We start from the raw sequence: 12149 nt of genomic DNA, 5'->3' as shown, positions 1-12149 counted from the left end.
GATTTTAACATGCGTTGGATACGTACGGTGCGAAAGAAGTTCAACTTGCGTACAACACGCAAGCCAAATGTTTCTTTAGCTCGCGAGCGCCGGTGGCGCGGGTACAACCACAGCGGGCACGCCAGCGACGCTCCGTCTACAGCGGCACGCCCGCGTGGTACGTCGCTGCGATGGCTGGGGTGGTGTTGGGACAGGACAAGGAATGTGGGGGGGGAGGCATTGTTGTGGATTTAAAGTTGGGGCCATTTATAAAGGAATGCAAAGCGATTCCTTTATAAAGCACGGTGCGAGTGAAGGAAGGAACGCGTGTCTGAAAGATGTTTCCAGTGCTTTTATCCGCGACATTCGACGTCTCCCAGTGTTGATGTTTAACTATCGGCTGCGGGTTTTGTGTGCCTAATGTTTATGTTGTGTGTTTTGTCACGGAGACTTGTTTTTTTTAATACAGAAAAAAACTCTTTGTAGGCTCTAAAATTAAGGACCGTACTGCTAACCTTCATCATCATCAGCCACGATCCATCCACTGCTGGTTGAAGGCCTCCCTAACCCATCACCGTCGCCAGGGTTGCATTAACGCCATGTTTTGAGGTCTGGTGACATTGCATCACTTGGCCACAGTTGTGAAATGTTCCAGAGGGAAGGAGAAGGAAGCGATGACCACGTGCGGCGGCATCGCCATCTGCGGCCACCGCGATGACGGTCTGCCCCTCTGACCATGTCGCAGGTGAGCAGAGACGGCCCGGCACGCGACCGCTTCCCCTGCATGGAAATCTCTCGGCTCTCTCTCCCGGTCGCCACCACCACCGCCGCCAGCGCGATCGGCACCACCGCCAGCCCCACGATCACCGCAAGTTCAGGCCGCGACTCTGGCCTCGGCTCGTCTTCCTCATCCCCGGCAGCCACCTCCTCATCCTCGTCATCCTCCTCGTCGTCGTCCTCGTCGTCGCCCCCCTATCCCCACTCCGCCGAGGGTCCGCTGGGCGCGCTCTCGCGTCTCTGCGAGTCCGTGGAGAGCGCCGTGACACCGCTGGCAGGCGGCGAGATGGCGGGTTCCCCCGACGCGGTGCGCATGGCCGCCAGCTGCCTGCGGGAGTTCGTCGACTTCGCTCGCGGGGCCTGCGGCGGCGGCGGCGGCGGCACCGGTGCCGCGGAGCTGCGGGCTCTGCTCCGGGGCCTGGACGACTCGTGCGTGTCGCTCGAGCGAGCCGGTCGCGTCATGCTGGCGGCGAGGGCCTCGCACGGCCGCCCACGCGCGGGCGACGCCGACTCCGGCGGCGGTGCCGCCGGGGAGGAGCGGATCGCGGAGACGGCGCGTGCCGTGCTGGACGCCGTGCACCGCACCCTGGGGCTCGCGGCGGCCGAGCCGCGGGCCCGGGTGGACGCGGGGCCCGCCTCGCCGCGCCGCAGGGAGGTGCCGCCGCTCACGTGCGTGGCGCCAACCGTGGTGCCCGCTGTGGCGCCGAGCGCCGGCAGCGACTGCAACTACGCGCAGCTGCAGGTGAGCAGTCACTCTTGCTTACGGGACTCGTCCTGGTCTCTCGAGTCCTCGGCCGGGTCCAACAAAATAAATGTGGCTGGATTAGGGGCGGCTCGGCACGTGGCACAGGTGGAAAAATGGAAAATAAATGTCAACGGTGCCCTTGACCTCCTGGGTTCTCTCCTGAATGTGCTCGATTCGTGGCGTTGTGAGAATTCTTCTTCGCTGTGAGACGATAACAATTGTCGCGTTGTCAAACACTCGTACACCGCGCAACTGTTCAATTTGTCGAGTGGTGGAGGGTCTCACAACACAAATTTGGCCAGATTATTATTTACATGGCCTGAACACTACTGTATAGCTCTTTTTCAGAAGTGACCTGGCCACAAATGATAGCTCAACGAAGTGGCTTATAACGTGGAATTTTATAGCAGCCATATACTCTAAACGCACGTTTCTAAATTTAGAGGTAAAAACTGGAGGACCCGGAGAAAAATTCACAGGGAGTACATGCAAACTCCAAATATACAGCAGGCGTCAGGGTCGGGATGGAACCCACGACCTCCTGCCTACCAGGCGAGGTAGTTAGCATCTCACCACCATGGTGCCCCTTGTCATCCTCAGCCGCAGTCAATCCACTGCTTCATGAGGACATCCCCAGGCCACTGTCGTCTCCCCACAACTTTGCGAGATTCAATAATAATACTCCACCTAGCACCTGCACACAAGCTGATTTCGCCATTTCAGGCGTGCGTAAGGCCCACTGAGCTATGTAGCTCTTTTTCCGAAGCGTAGACATTTATTGCAGCCAAATACTCCAAACGCATATTTCCAAATGTGGTGGGAAAAACTGGAGGACCTGTAAAAAATTCCACACAACCACGGAGAGAGAGAGAGAGACACGCAAACTGCAAATATACAGCAGGCGTCAGGGTCGGGATTGAACCCACCTCTTCCTCCTCCATACCAGTCGAGGTTGTTAACACCTCGGCACCTCGGCAAGGCGGCGCCCTACTGCGGTGCATAAGGAGCAGTGGAGCTCCTGATTACGAGAGTGGAGGAGACGCCGTTGTCTCTGCTGTAGCGACGCAGAATGTCGGTGGAATGTCGGTGGCTGGTCCGGGGTTGTCAGCACAGGCACAGCGGTGGTCGCGATCGCCACGGGGGGTCGCGGTGGCGTGGGTCGCGCTCGATGCACGGACTGTGACGCTCCATCCCGGGCAGCTGAGTGAGGGTTAGAGGTCGATTCCCTCACCACCGCTGAGCCCGTGTGCACGCTCAACGTTCCCTGGAACGTGGCTCGTAAGGTGCCGCCCGAGTCCTGGCACGAGTGGGGAAAATGATGAAGCGGTGTCCGTTCGGAGGAAAACCACGACTTCCATTTGAAATCACGTTCGGAATTTTGATGAGTTCTCTCCCCTATTTAAATTACGAGAATTCGCCTCCTTTTCACGTCTGTCCCTCCACATGAAGAAACCATTTATTTTCTACGAATCCCATCAGCCGCACGGCCATTTGATGCAACCGGAGCAAACTCTGGACCGGTTTTGACATTCGGTGTCAAGTGCCAGAGATTCCTAAGCCAGGACCTTCTCTGTTCGATACAACACAACATTTAGATAACAATCGCACTGCTCGTACAGTACAAGCTTGTCAACTCGGATGTTGCGCCGAGTTCCGGGCGGTTTTTGTGTTCTGGCTTCCCCCTCACGCATGCAAAAGCACCAATCAGGAACTCGTCGGAGCGTATGCCCGGAGAATCCCCCGCGTGGCAAGAGGAGATAACGATCTACAGCACAGGCAGCGTGTCGGGTGGTGATCCCCTCCGTCTCTGGCCCTAAGCCTTCGTTGTAAATTGCACATTTCTGTGGCACGGTGGTGGATCTCGCTTCACGTTGACCGCCGTGTTAACGTCAGAGGGCGGAAGGGCTGACTCGGCCAGTTCTGCCCGAATAGCCTGCCGCAAAGCTACCCGCTGTACCGCAGCCTCGTGCATCGCATCGTCCTGCGGGAAGGCAGGACGATGCGTGTGTGCATCGCGCACGCACGGTTTGTCTCGCGGGGGTTTCTCCGGTCCGCACGTTGCCGCCCCGTCGTGACCAGGTGACGCCGGCTCACCCATGGCTGGGGCGTGCGGGGGCCCGTGTGTCGTGCCGCAGGGCCAGGCCGACTTGGAGAAGCCGTGGCTACTGCGGCGGCAGGAGGAGGAGGAAAAGGGCGGGTGGAGTCCATACGAGGCCTCCGCTTCTCCCTCCGTGACAGATCAGGTACTGCGGGCCCGCCGCTCCGCTCCCAGCGCGCGGCAGCCATGATGTGTGGGGAGCCTCCCGCGTACGCGCGGCGAGGATCCTCATTCCACTAACCAGCGGGCGACCGCGGGGTTCCAGCCCGGGGACTCTCCCCACAGAGGATCTGTACACCTGCAGACCACGCACCCCTACAATGTCGAAATCAGCTCGTGTGCAGATGCTAGGTGGAGAATTATAATTAAATATCGCATGGTGGTGGGAAGATGGCCGTGGCCTGCTGAGGCCCTCATAAAGCAGTGGATTGACCGTGGCTGAGGACGACAAGGTGCACCACGGTGGCTAGGAGATGTTAACTACCTCGCCTGGTACACAGGTGGTCGTGGGTTCGATCCCAATCCTGACACCTGCTGTATATTTGCAGTTTGAATGTTCTCCCTGTGGATTTTTTTCCCGGGTCCTCCGGTTTTTCCCTCCACATTTAGAATCTACGTGCGTTTGGAGTATTTGGCTGCTATAAATGTCCACATGTCCAGCCATTTCGTTGAGCTATCATTTGTGGCCACGTCTCTTCTGAAAAACAGCTACATAGCTCGGTGGGCCTTACCTGGTAAAATAAAAAATAGTTTTAATGCCATACATTTTGTCATTTTTTTTTTCCTATTTCTTCCCACCAATTGTTTGTTACTCGTGCCGTATCCCATAATTCCAATGTGCAACTAGATGCCTATTGTCCACTCTTCCTGTTATTCAAACCCTCAAATGGTTCCATGGAAAACAACAGCATCCAACCAGACACAAATGCCAGCGGTTACATTCGGGAACATTGGTGCCGGTAACTTGCGCTCTCACTGGTAACGTCCAAAACCCAGAAGCAGTTCTGTGAAGTCATATTCTGAGAGCTGTCTGTTGGCATGACGTGATTCCTCCGCTCACTCGAGGACACTCCCCGGCTCACTCCGTGACACCGGCTTGCACCCCTCCTCCCTCCTCCCTCCGCCCTCCTCCCTCCGCCCTCCTCCCTCCGCTGCGTCCTCTCGGCGCTGCTCATCTGCACCCCCGGTCTGCTCGGCCCATCGCCGTCTCGTTCTCCCTGGAGATCTCTGATGAGGTGTTGGGTTACTGTACATTGCTGGGTATAGCATCGTACAGTTTGCATTCCCAGCAATAGCCAAGGCCAGAGCTTCTAATCCAATGCCGAACGAGAGCCCCGAGTGAGCTGTCAGGCAGGCCTCGGATGACGAAATGTCTCGGTGGTAAAGAAAAGAAAACGATTCGCTGCCCGATTTCACGAACACGAAGGAGGAGGCGCCATCACAGCGACGCTCCGCTGCTCCCGACGCAATCGTCTGGCTTGACCACCTCCACGTAACATTATTACAGTTGTTGCTCGACATCAACTTGAGCCGTACGAAGAAGACCGAACAAGAGTTGCAGCGTGCCCACCGCCGGTCTCGATGACAAATCGCCGAGCGGCGGTTTGTGCGCCACCGCTCCCACCTGGACGAGGCAAACCGAAGAAGCACGCACCGCCTCCTGCCGTGGCGTGGCAGCGGACTCCGCGGTCTGCCCTCTGCCCTGCTGCTGTTTGTGCACCGCGGTTGTCCTGGACCGGCATTGAACAAGCGGCTCTCTGGAACGTGACTTTACGTTGGGCGATCATTTGAGACATCTGAGGCCTGACTGATATTCGTTTAAATCGGCAGTAAAATGTTTCCACTTGAGCGGTCCTTAATAAGTAACAGAGGTACACGGAAATGGAAATTAGTGTTTTCTACGCTGACAAAACCTGTGGTCTAACCAAACGTGACCGTTTTCCAACTGTGACCACCGTTCCGCCCTGTGGCAAGCCGGGGCAGGGCTGCTCCTCGACACCCACGGGAAGAAGGTTTAGCAGTTCGTGTCCAATCCACCGACCCTCACTGCTGCCGCCTCCACAGCTCTGGGGTGCGGGCCACGTCCAGCGTAGCCGCCACCGCAGGGTGTGCCTTTTGACGTGAGGTGTAGCGGCGGCGTTTCACGGGGCTACACACCCCGCTGACGAGACTCAAAATAAGTCGCAGCCGGGTTGCCGTGAGTAACCCGGTGTCACGCCCTCGTTGCCGTTCCGCTGCCTAAATAAATTCTGTCAGAAATAAAAAATGTTGAACTTGAGCCACAACACGCCCAGACAAGCGGCTGCGTGCGTGCGTGCGCTCGCTTGCCGGTCGCAGTGTTGATGGCGGCGGGGCTTGGGAAGAGTGCAGGGAATCGGAAACCTCCCCTCCTGCAGGTTTCCAATCGCTTGGGGCTTGAGAGCCCATTCCGGGAGGGCGGCAATTTCTCTGTCAAAGGCGGCCGCTGCTTACCTTCTCGGCAAGGGCGCCACGGTGGTGAGATGTTAACTACCTCCCTTGGTATATAGGAGCTCGTGGGTTCGATCCCAATCCCTTGACGCCTGCTGTATATTTGGAGTCTGCGTGCTCTCCCCATGGTCACGTGGATTTTTCTCCGCGTCAACATCACGCATTTAAATTATTTGGCTGCTATATATTTCCACGTAATAAGCCACTTCGTTGAGCTTTCATTTGTGGCCAGGTCACAACCGAAAAAAAGCTCCGTAGCTCCATGTGCCTTCCCTGGTAAAATAAAAAATAGTTATTAATAGTTAGTTTTTTGTCATCGGAATTCCGACCATGTGACGCTTGTTGTAACCCTTGAGCTCGCTGTGACCTGCAGATCGCCATAAATGCGTCTTTTCCATGTGTCAGAGAAACTCTCGCTGGAAATACGTAAAACTGACCAGACCCGGCACGCTCGTCGCAAACCCCGCCAGGCACGAGGACCGCGTTGCAGCGTTCTGTGCCACCAGGCGTCCTCGCTCAGGGCAGAGGTCGAGCTGCTGCACCATGGCAGTGCGGTGCTTCGAAACAAACTGGGAAGGTTGAAAGAAGCTGACGTGGACAGATTTTAATTTACAGCTTTTAGATATCACACAAACAGGGTACATGAAGTTATTCAAGTAAAACAATCACCTGTCCTTCATGTGAGACGTAGCTATGGATCGCCAGTTGAATACCGGAATTAAACGTGCACCGAACCATTCTGATCGTTTTGAACGGTAACCTCCTCTGTTGCAGGGTGCCGACATCAAGAAGCAGCAGCAGCAGCAGGAGGAGGCGCCGGAGCCGGCCAGCGCAAAGTCGGAGCTGGCGCGCTTCCTGTCGAAGCGCGGCCGCTGCGAGCTCGTGTCGGGCATGGCGAACGCGCTGGCGGCGCTGGCGGCGTGCGTGCGGCGCGGCCGCTGGGCGCCGCAGGAGCTGGTGACGCACAGCAAGGCGGCCGTCATCGCGGGCCACCGCCTCGCCTACGCCAGCGACGCCGTGGCCAGGGGCGGCGTCGAGCGCCCGCTCGCCCCCTTCGCGTCGTTCGGCGCCCCGCTGTGCGACGCGCTGCGCGACCTCGTGGAGGCGACGCGCGACGCCGCCACGGCCGGCGCGGGCGGCGTCGCCGGCGCGGCGCCGTCGCCGCCGCCCCGGCTCGCGGTGGCGCGGCTCGAGCGCAGCCTCGTGCGGCTCTCCGAGCAGGTGCTGCTGTTCGAGAGCATGATGAGCGCTCTGGTGACGGCGTGAGGACGTGCGGCTCGCGCCCCGGGGGGGGTTAACGGGACGTTTGGTGTTTCTTGAATGTCGGGGAGACAAGTGGTGGGGGGGGAGAAAAACCCATCTCAGCTCGGTTGATAAAGTTGGTAAAACTTTGTGTGGACGGTCAACAGTTGTGGGAGAGACTGGACCCCCACCATGGGAATGGTGAATTTCCACCACCTGCTCGGGACAACGAAGAGAGTTGAGTGCTCCCCCCCCCCGCGCCCCGATTGCTCGTCCGAGTAGTTTTGCATGGAATGTCGCTCGCGTGGTAGAGCAGTAGCGCGCCTAGTGGTGGGATTGTGCATTCACATCACAGCTCGAGTCGACGAAGCACCAGCACCAACACCCCTCTATTATCACCACAAGCACCACCATCACTCTCAGTAAGCGTCATTCATCATCCCTCCGGTGTCATTGAGGTGAGCACCACCTACTAGAAAGTTAACAGTGGCTGTCTCGGAATGCAATGCTATGCCAGCCGGCCCACACGTGGAATATACCGGCACTGAAATCGGGTTCTATTTATTCGTCGGTGTAGCGGGTTGTGAATTTGACTTCTGGCTATGGGTGTGCAACTCGGCCTAATTCTCTGGCGCCGGGTCACATCGTCGGAGATTAGCGGCTCGTTAGGGTCAGTTCAAGCGGACACTTTGAAAACCTGAGTCTCAAGTCTCCTTGAGGAGGAGGGTGCTGCTTGGGGGTGTTTCTCCGCTCGTGGCGTGGACCCCCTGCCATGGCTCCCGGCGCACAGTTGAGAGCCAATCGGTTATGGAGTCTAACGTGTGCAACATTTGGTAAAACGTCGCAATGAGATTTATTCACTTCTGTAGGGCGCATAAGAGTGCACCATGGTTTCTCAAAACGCGACGGAGTAAATCACGCGACCGTCAATTGATTCTATAATTACAAGGTAATTTTCACGCTCGCACTGAATCGTGCGTGCGAGAATATGCAATTTATGCAAATCGCACGAAAATCATATGCAAGCGTCCACTCAAGACCAGCGGAGCGAGCGTGACAAGGTCGGGCCATTGACGGAGCTCCCGGTGGAGACGTCCCACCACTCGCTCGCTCGCTCAGCGCTAGCGTCAGCACTTCTTGCCGCAGCCGCCCATGGCGGTGCAGCAAACGCGCCACAGAAATCATCAGCCCGAACAAAACACGTCGCTGTTGTTAGTCTCTATACCTAGGCTGTGCGTCGCAGGCCATCTGTGGCAGGCTTGAAGCTTGTAGTCAATAGCAAGGGACGATTGGAAAGTGGCCCCCACGTGCGGTGTTTCTCCCTCGGTGGCCATGGCGAGGCCGGTGCGCGGTGGGAACCGCACCGCGGCGGTCTCTCCACAGAGAGTGGGGAATTCAAAAGCAAGTCCTGCGATTCGGCAGTCTCCTTATTTAAAGAAATTAAAGTAAGCCGCCGCATTGCTGCTGATCTTGTTCTTGTGTTTGTTTGGGACTCGTCTCTAATTGGATCCGGGCGAGCGACAGGTCGCCGCGTGGCAGAAACACCGAGCGAGCCGCTTGCAGCGGGACAGAGCAGGCGGCCCAGCGGGGGTGGTGCCAGGCCAAGGTCCTGAGGTCTCCCTCCCCGGGCCACCGCACGGCGTGACGAGTTGCCACGCCGCCCCTGCCACCTGCAGGGGACTCCGAATTTGGATCAACTCGTCGCTCTGCGTCGACGTTGATAGCAGTGCCCCCATCGGCGTCGCAATACGACGGAACTCTCCGCAACTCGCGTAGCAGGGCAGTTGCGCCAGCCCGAGTCAAATAGACATCCCTCAGAAGGTGATGGCTGCCCCATTTTAGGTGGCACAGATTTTTATATTCCCTGCTGCAGGAAATGGCGACGTCATAACACACCGACATTTTTAGGCCTCGGAGCAGGAATAAGTTAAAAGAAGTGACAATCTCGGGCGGCTGAAGCCCGGCTCCGAGTCCGAGATTCTCGGTGCTGCCGGCTCGCTTCTCTCCGGAAGCGGATTGGCCACCGTGAGCCTCGGGGCCTCTTGGCTCTGGCATTTGTCGCCCAAATATTGAGAACCAAGCCTGCACCTCTGAATCCTGGGTTCAAACCCCGCTTCACCCCCCGTGCCTTTCAGCGGGTCTCCTGCGTAGGTTTTGTCCAGGCTGCAATGATGCCCGCAATGGAATTTAATTGATTGTTTTAAGTTATAGATTTTTTTAATTTTTTAAGTTATGTTTTTTCTAGAACGGTGTCAATGTTCAATATTTGCTTTTCAGGTCCGATACAGTCATGTGTTTTTCACGTAATATTGTAAGCGGCATTATTAATATTTTTTTATTGAAACGTAATGTGTGTTTCCTGTCAAGGATGGAACGTTATTGTAATCGTGCAGGCATATGTACTGTGTATGTATATATGTAATAGAGTATTTTTCTACTTATTAAGGGTGGCATTGTTAGTTTCGTCTCCACTGTGCTTGGGATGAGATGTGCTATGATTGGGGTAAAATCTCATCATTCTCCGCTGATTGGATCCCACCAGGTGTGGAACCTTTCCGTAGAAGAACTACGCTCTTAATCATTAACAATGAAAAAAGTGTCGTAAAAGAAAAAATGCCGTCATATACAGTCCACCGTAAATAGCAAATCGTGTCATGTAAATAATTGTGCTGGATTCAAAGTGGTCATTCCCCAGGCCTGTGAAAACCACACCGGACGGCCCAGTTTAGCATCCAGGCAAATGAGCTTATCGAGATTGTTTCCATGGTGGCCTTAGCAGGACACGTGACCTGTTAGCGGGCCACGTGGCTCACTCTCAGCTGGCCACAGTAGGCTACACTCACCAAAGCCACCCTCGTGACTGACCTTGATGTCTACATGTCTGGATCTTAATGTCTGGATCTTGATGTCTGGATGATGTCACGGGGTCAACGTAGAAAATCCGAGTGCCACTTTGGTGTCTCCCGATGTGGACAATCGCCCTCCCTCCTTCTCCCTTGAGGTTCCCAAAAGAGGTATTTTATTGATATTCACTGGAACGTACGTTGAGTTTTAATATTAGTACAGGGCCCTATTTAACAAGCATGAACTCTCAGCTCCGCGTCCCCCCCCTTCCCCCACACCTCCTCGTCCCCTGGGAAGTTTATAGATCCACCTCCAGCACCTTCTCTAGAGCGAGGACCCCCGTGGGCCCCAGGGGACGGCGGTCGCAATCGGAGCACGCTGAAGGGTCGACGAGCTCGTCAGCCTCGCGTCCTTCACCTCCCAGCCTGCGTGTGCTGCATCGCAACGAGTATTTGCAAGTTGCGCCGTGTAACAAAGACGACCCCTACATAGCCTGCACGGGCCGTGTGGGCCGAGTGGAGTTCGCGAGCACCTTATGCACGCGGAGCAAAGACGCACGCACGTGCGGTGGGGGCGAATTGCAAACCTGGGCACATGTCTCTGATGGTGTGCGTGGCTGGGGGGGGAGACGGTGGCAGTCTTCGCTGCCACCCGAGTGGGGGTTGCCAAGGGGTGCGTATCGGCCGCTTCTACCACGAGCATCTCGCCAACATCGGCGCATCTCAACCCCGTGCAGAGCGCGCGATGGTGCCGGTGGCACACGCACGCGCGCCCCAGGGGACGAGTATCGTGGACCAGACCAACATGCAGACGCTTAGTGCGCACGCACGCGCACATGATGATGCTTGTAAAATGATGTTTTACAATTATAGAAAAATAAAATAAAAAAATAAAATCCCTTTTTTTGAACTCCACAACACACACCAAACCAAAAAACAAATACCCTCGATGATAACCTTCTATTGAGGCGAATACTGTTAGCGAGCACCTATGAAGGCCGCCACGGCGCATGAGTGGGTGGTGTGGCCAGTGCCATGGCTGGCCACGTCTTTACACATCACATTGTCAAGTATTCCTTTTAAGGCTGAGTTGTCCTAGAGGAGGCTCGGCCAGGAATCCATTCAGATATCGCCACTCTTAGCAGTGGCATGCGAATCGACCTCGGGTCGCCGAGTCCACGGTGAAGTGTGCTCACCACTGCACAACCGCTCCCCACACACTCACACACAGGACCCTGTCCCACCCTGATTTCATTGCAGATATTAACCAGAAGCCCCGAGGTGGCTTTTTTTATTCATAGCGGCCAGCAGGGTTGGGAGTTGATCGTTGTTTTGATGATGTACGGTTTATGTCAATGCCAAACTGGTTCAAGGTATAATTTTTATTATCGCGTGGGGAAAACATCTACATAGCTAACCTGTTTTTTTGTGAAAATGTATTACATTTTAAGTACAAAAAATGTCTACGGAAAGGGAATTACCTCCATTGCCTTTAGTCTTACTGCGATATACGTTAATTAAAAAAGGAAATTTGACGTACTTTGTTTCGCGTGGGAAAAAATCGACAACTAACAACAACCTTTGTCGTTTTTTGCGAATATCGGACAAATTTCCAAAGTTATTTTTCAACGAAAAGGGAAATCTCTCCCGTTGCCTTGAGGCTTAGTACGCTATGTATGAAATACAAACTGAGACATTTCACACGAAAAAAATCACGTGGAAAAAAAAATGTACATGCTTAACCCGTACGTTGTTTTTTGTTCGCGAAAATTGGCCAAATGTCAGTGCTACTATGCCTCCATTCAAGGCAACCTTGAGGTCGCTCAAGGCCAGCAAACTGCATGGACTTCAAAACCGCACGTCGGGTGAATCATCTCCCGGTACGGCAGTTGAGACATTGGCACATTCCGTGAATTTCCTCTGCACCGCCGCCTCCATCAACCTCAGCAGTACGAATGTGAGGCTAAATGTGGGGGTATTCGTACTTATTCCAAGA

The 12149-nt window shown here is 55.3% G+C and overlaps 1 protein-coding gene across 1 annotated transcript in view; it reads left to right on the top strand.

Annotated features, from left to right (window-relative positions):
- Positions 1–7334, top strand: part of LOC144732240 (uncharacterized) — a 31915-nt gene extending 24581 nt beyond the window's left edge. Inside the window, exons 5-7 of the mRNA XM_078613638.1 lie at positions 725–1498; positions 3637–3744; positions 6843–7334. Coding sequence (XP_078469764.1) covers positions 725–1498; positions 3637–3744; positions 6843–7334 — 1374 coding nt within the window. The remainder of the gene's footprint in view (positions 1–724; positions 1499–3636; positions 3745–6842) is intronic.
- The last annotated feature ends 4815 nt before the right edge of the window (positions 7335–12149 follow it).

Source organism: Lampetra planeri, chromosome 42 (assembly GCF_965212315.1).
Source record: "Lampetra planeri chromosome 42, kcLamPlan1.2.h2, whole genome shotgun sequence".
Lineage (NCBI taxonomy): Eukaryota > Metazoa > Chordata > Hyperoartia > Petromyzontiformes > Petromyzontidae > Lampetra > Lampetra planeri.
Note: the sequence above shows the minus strand (reverse complement) of the source record. Positions and strands in the feature narration are given on the sequence as shown.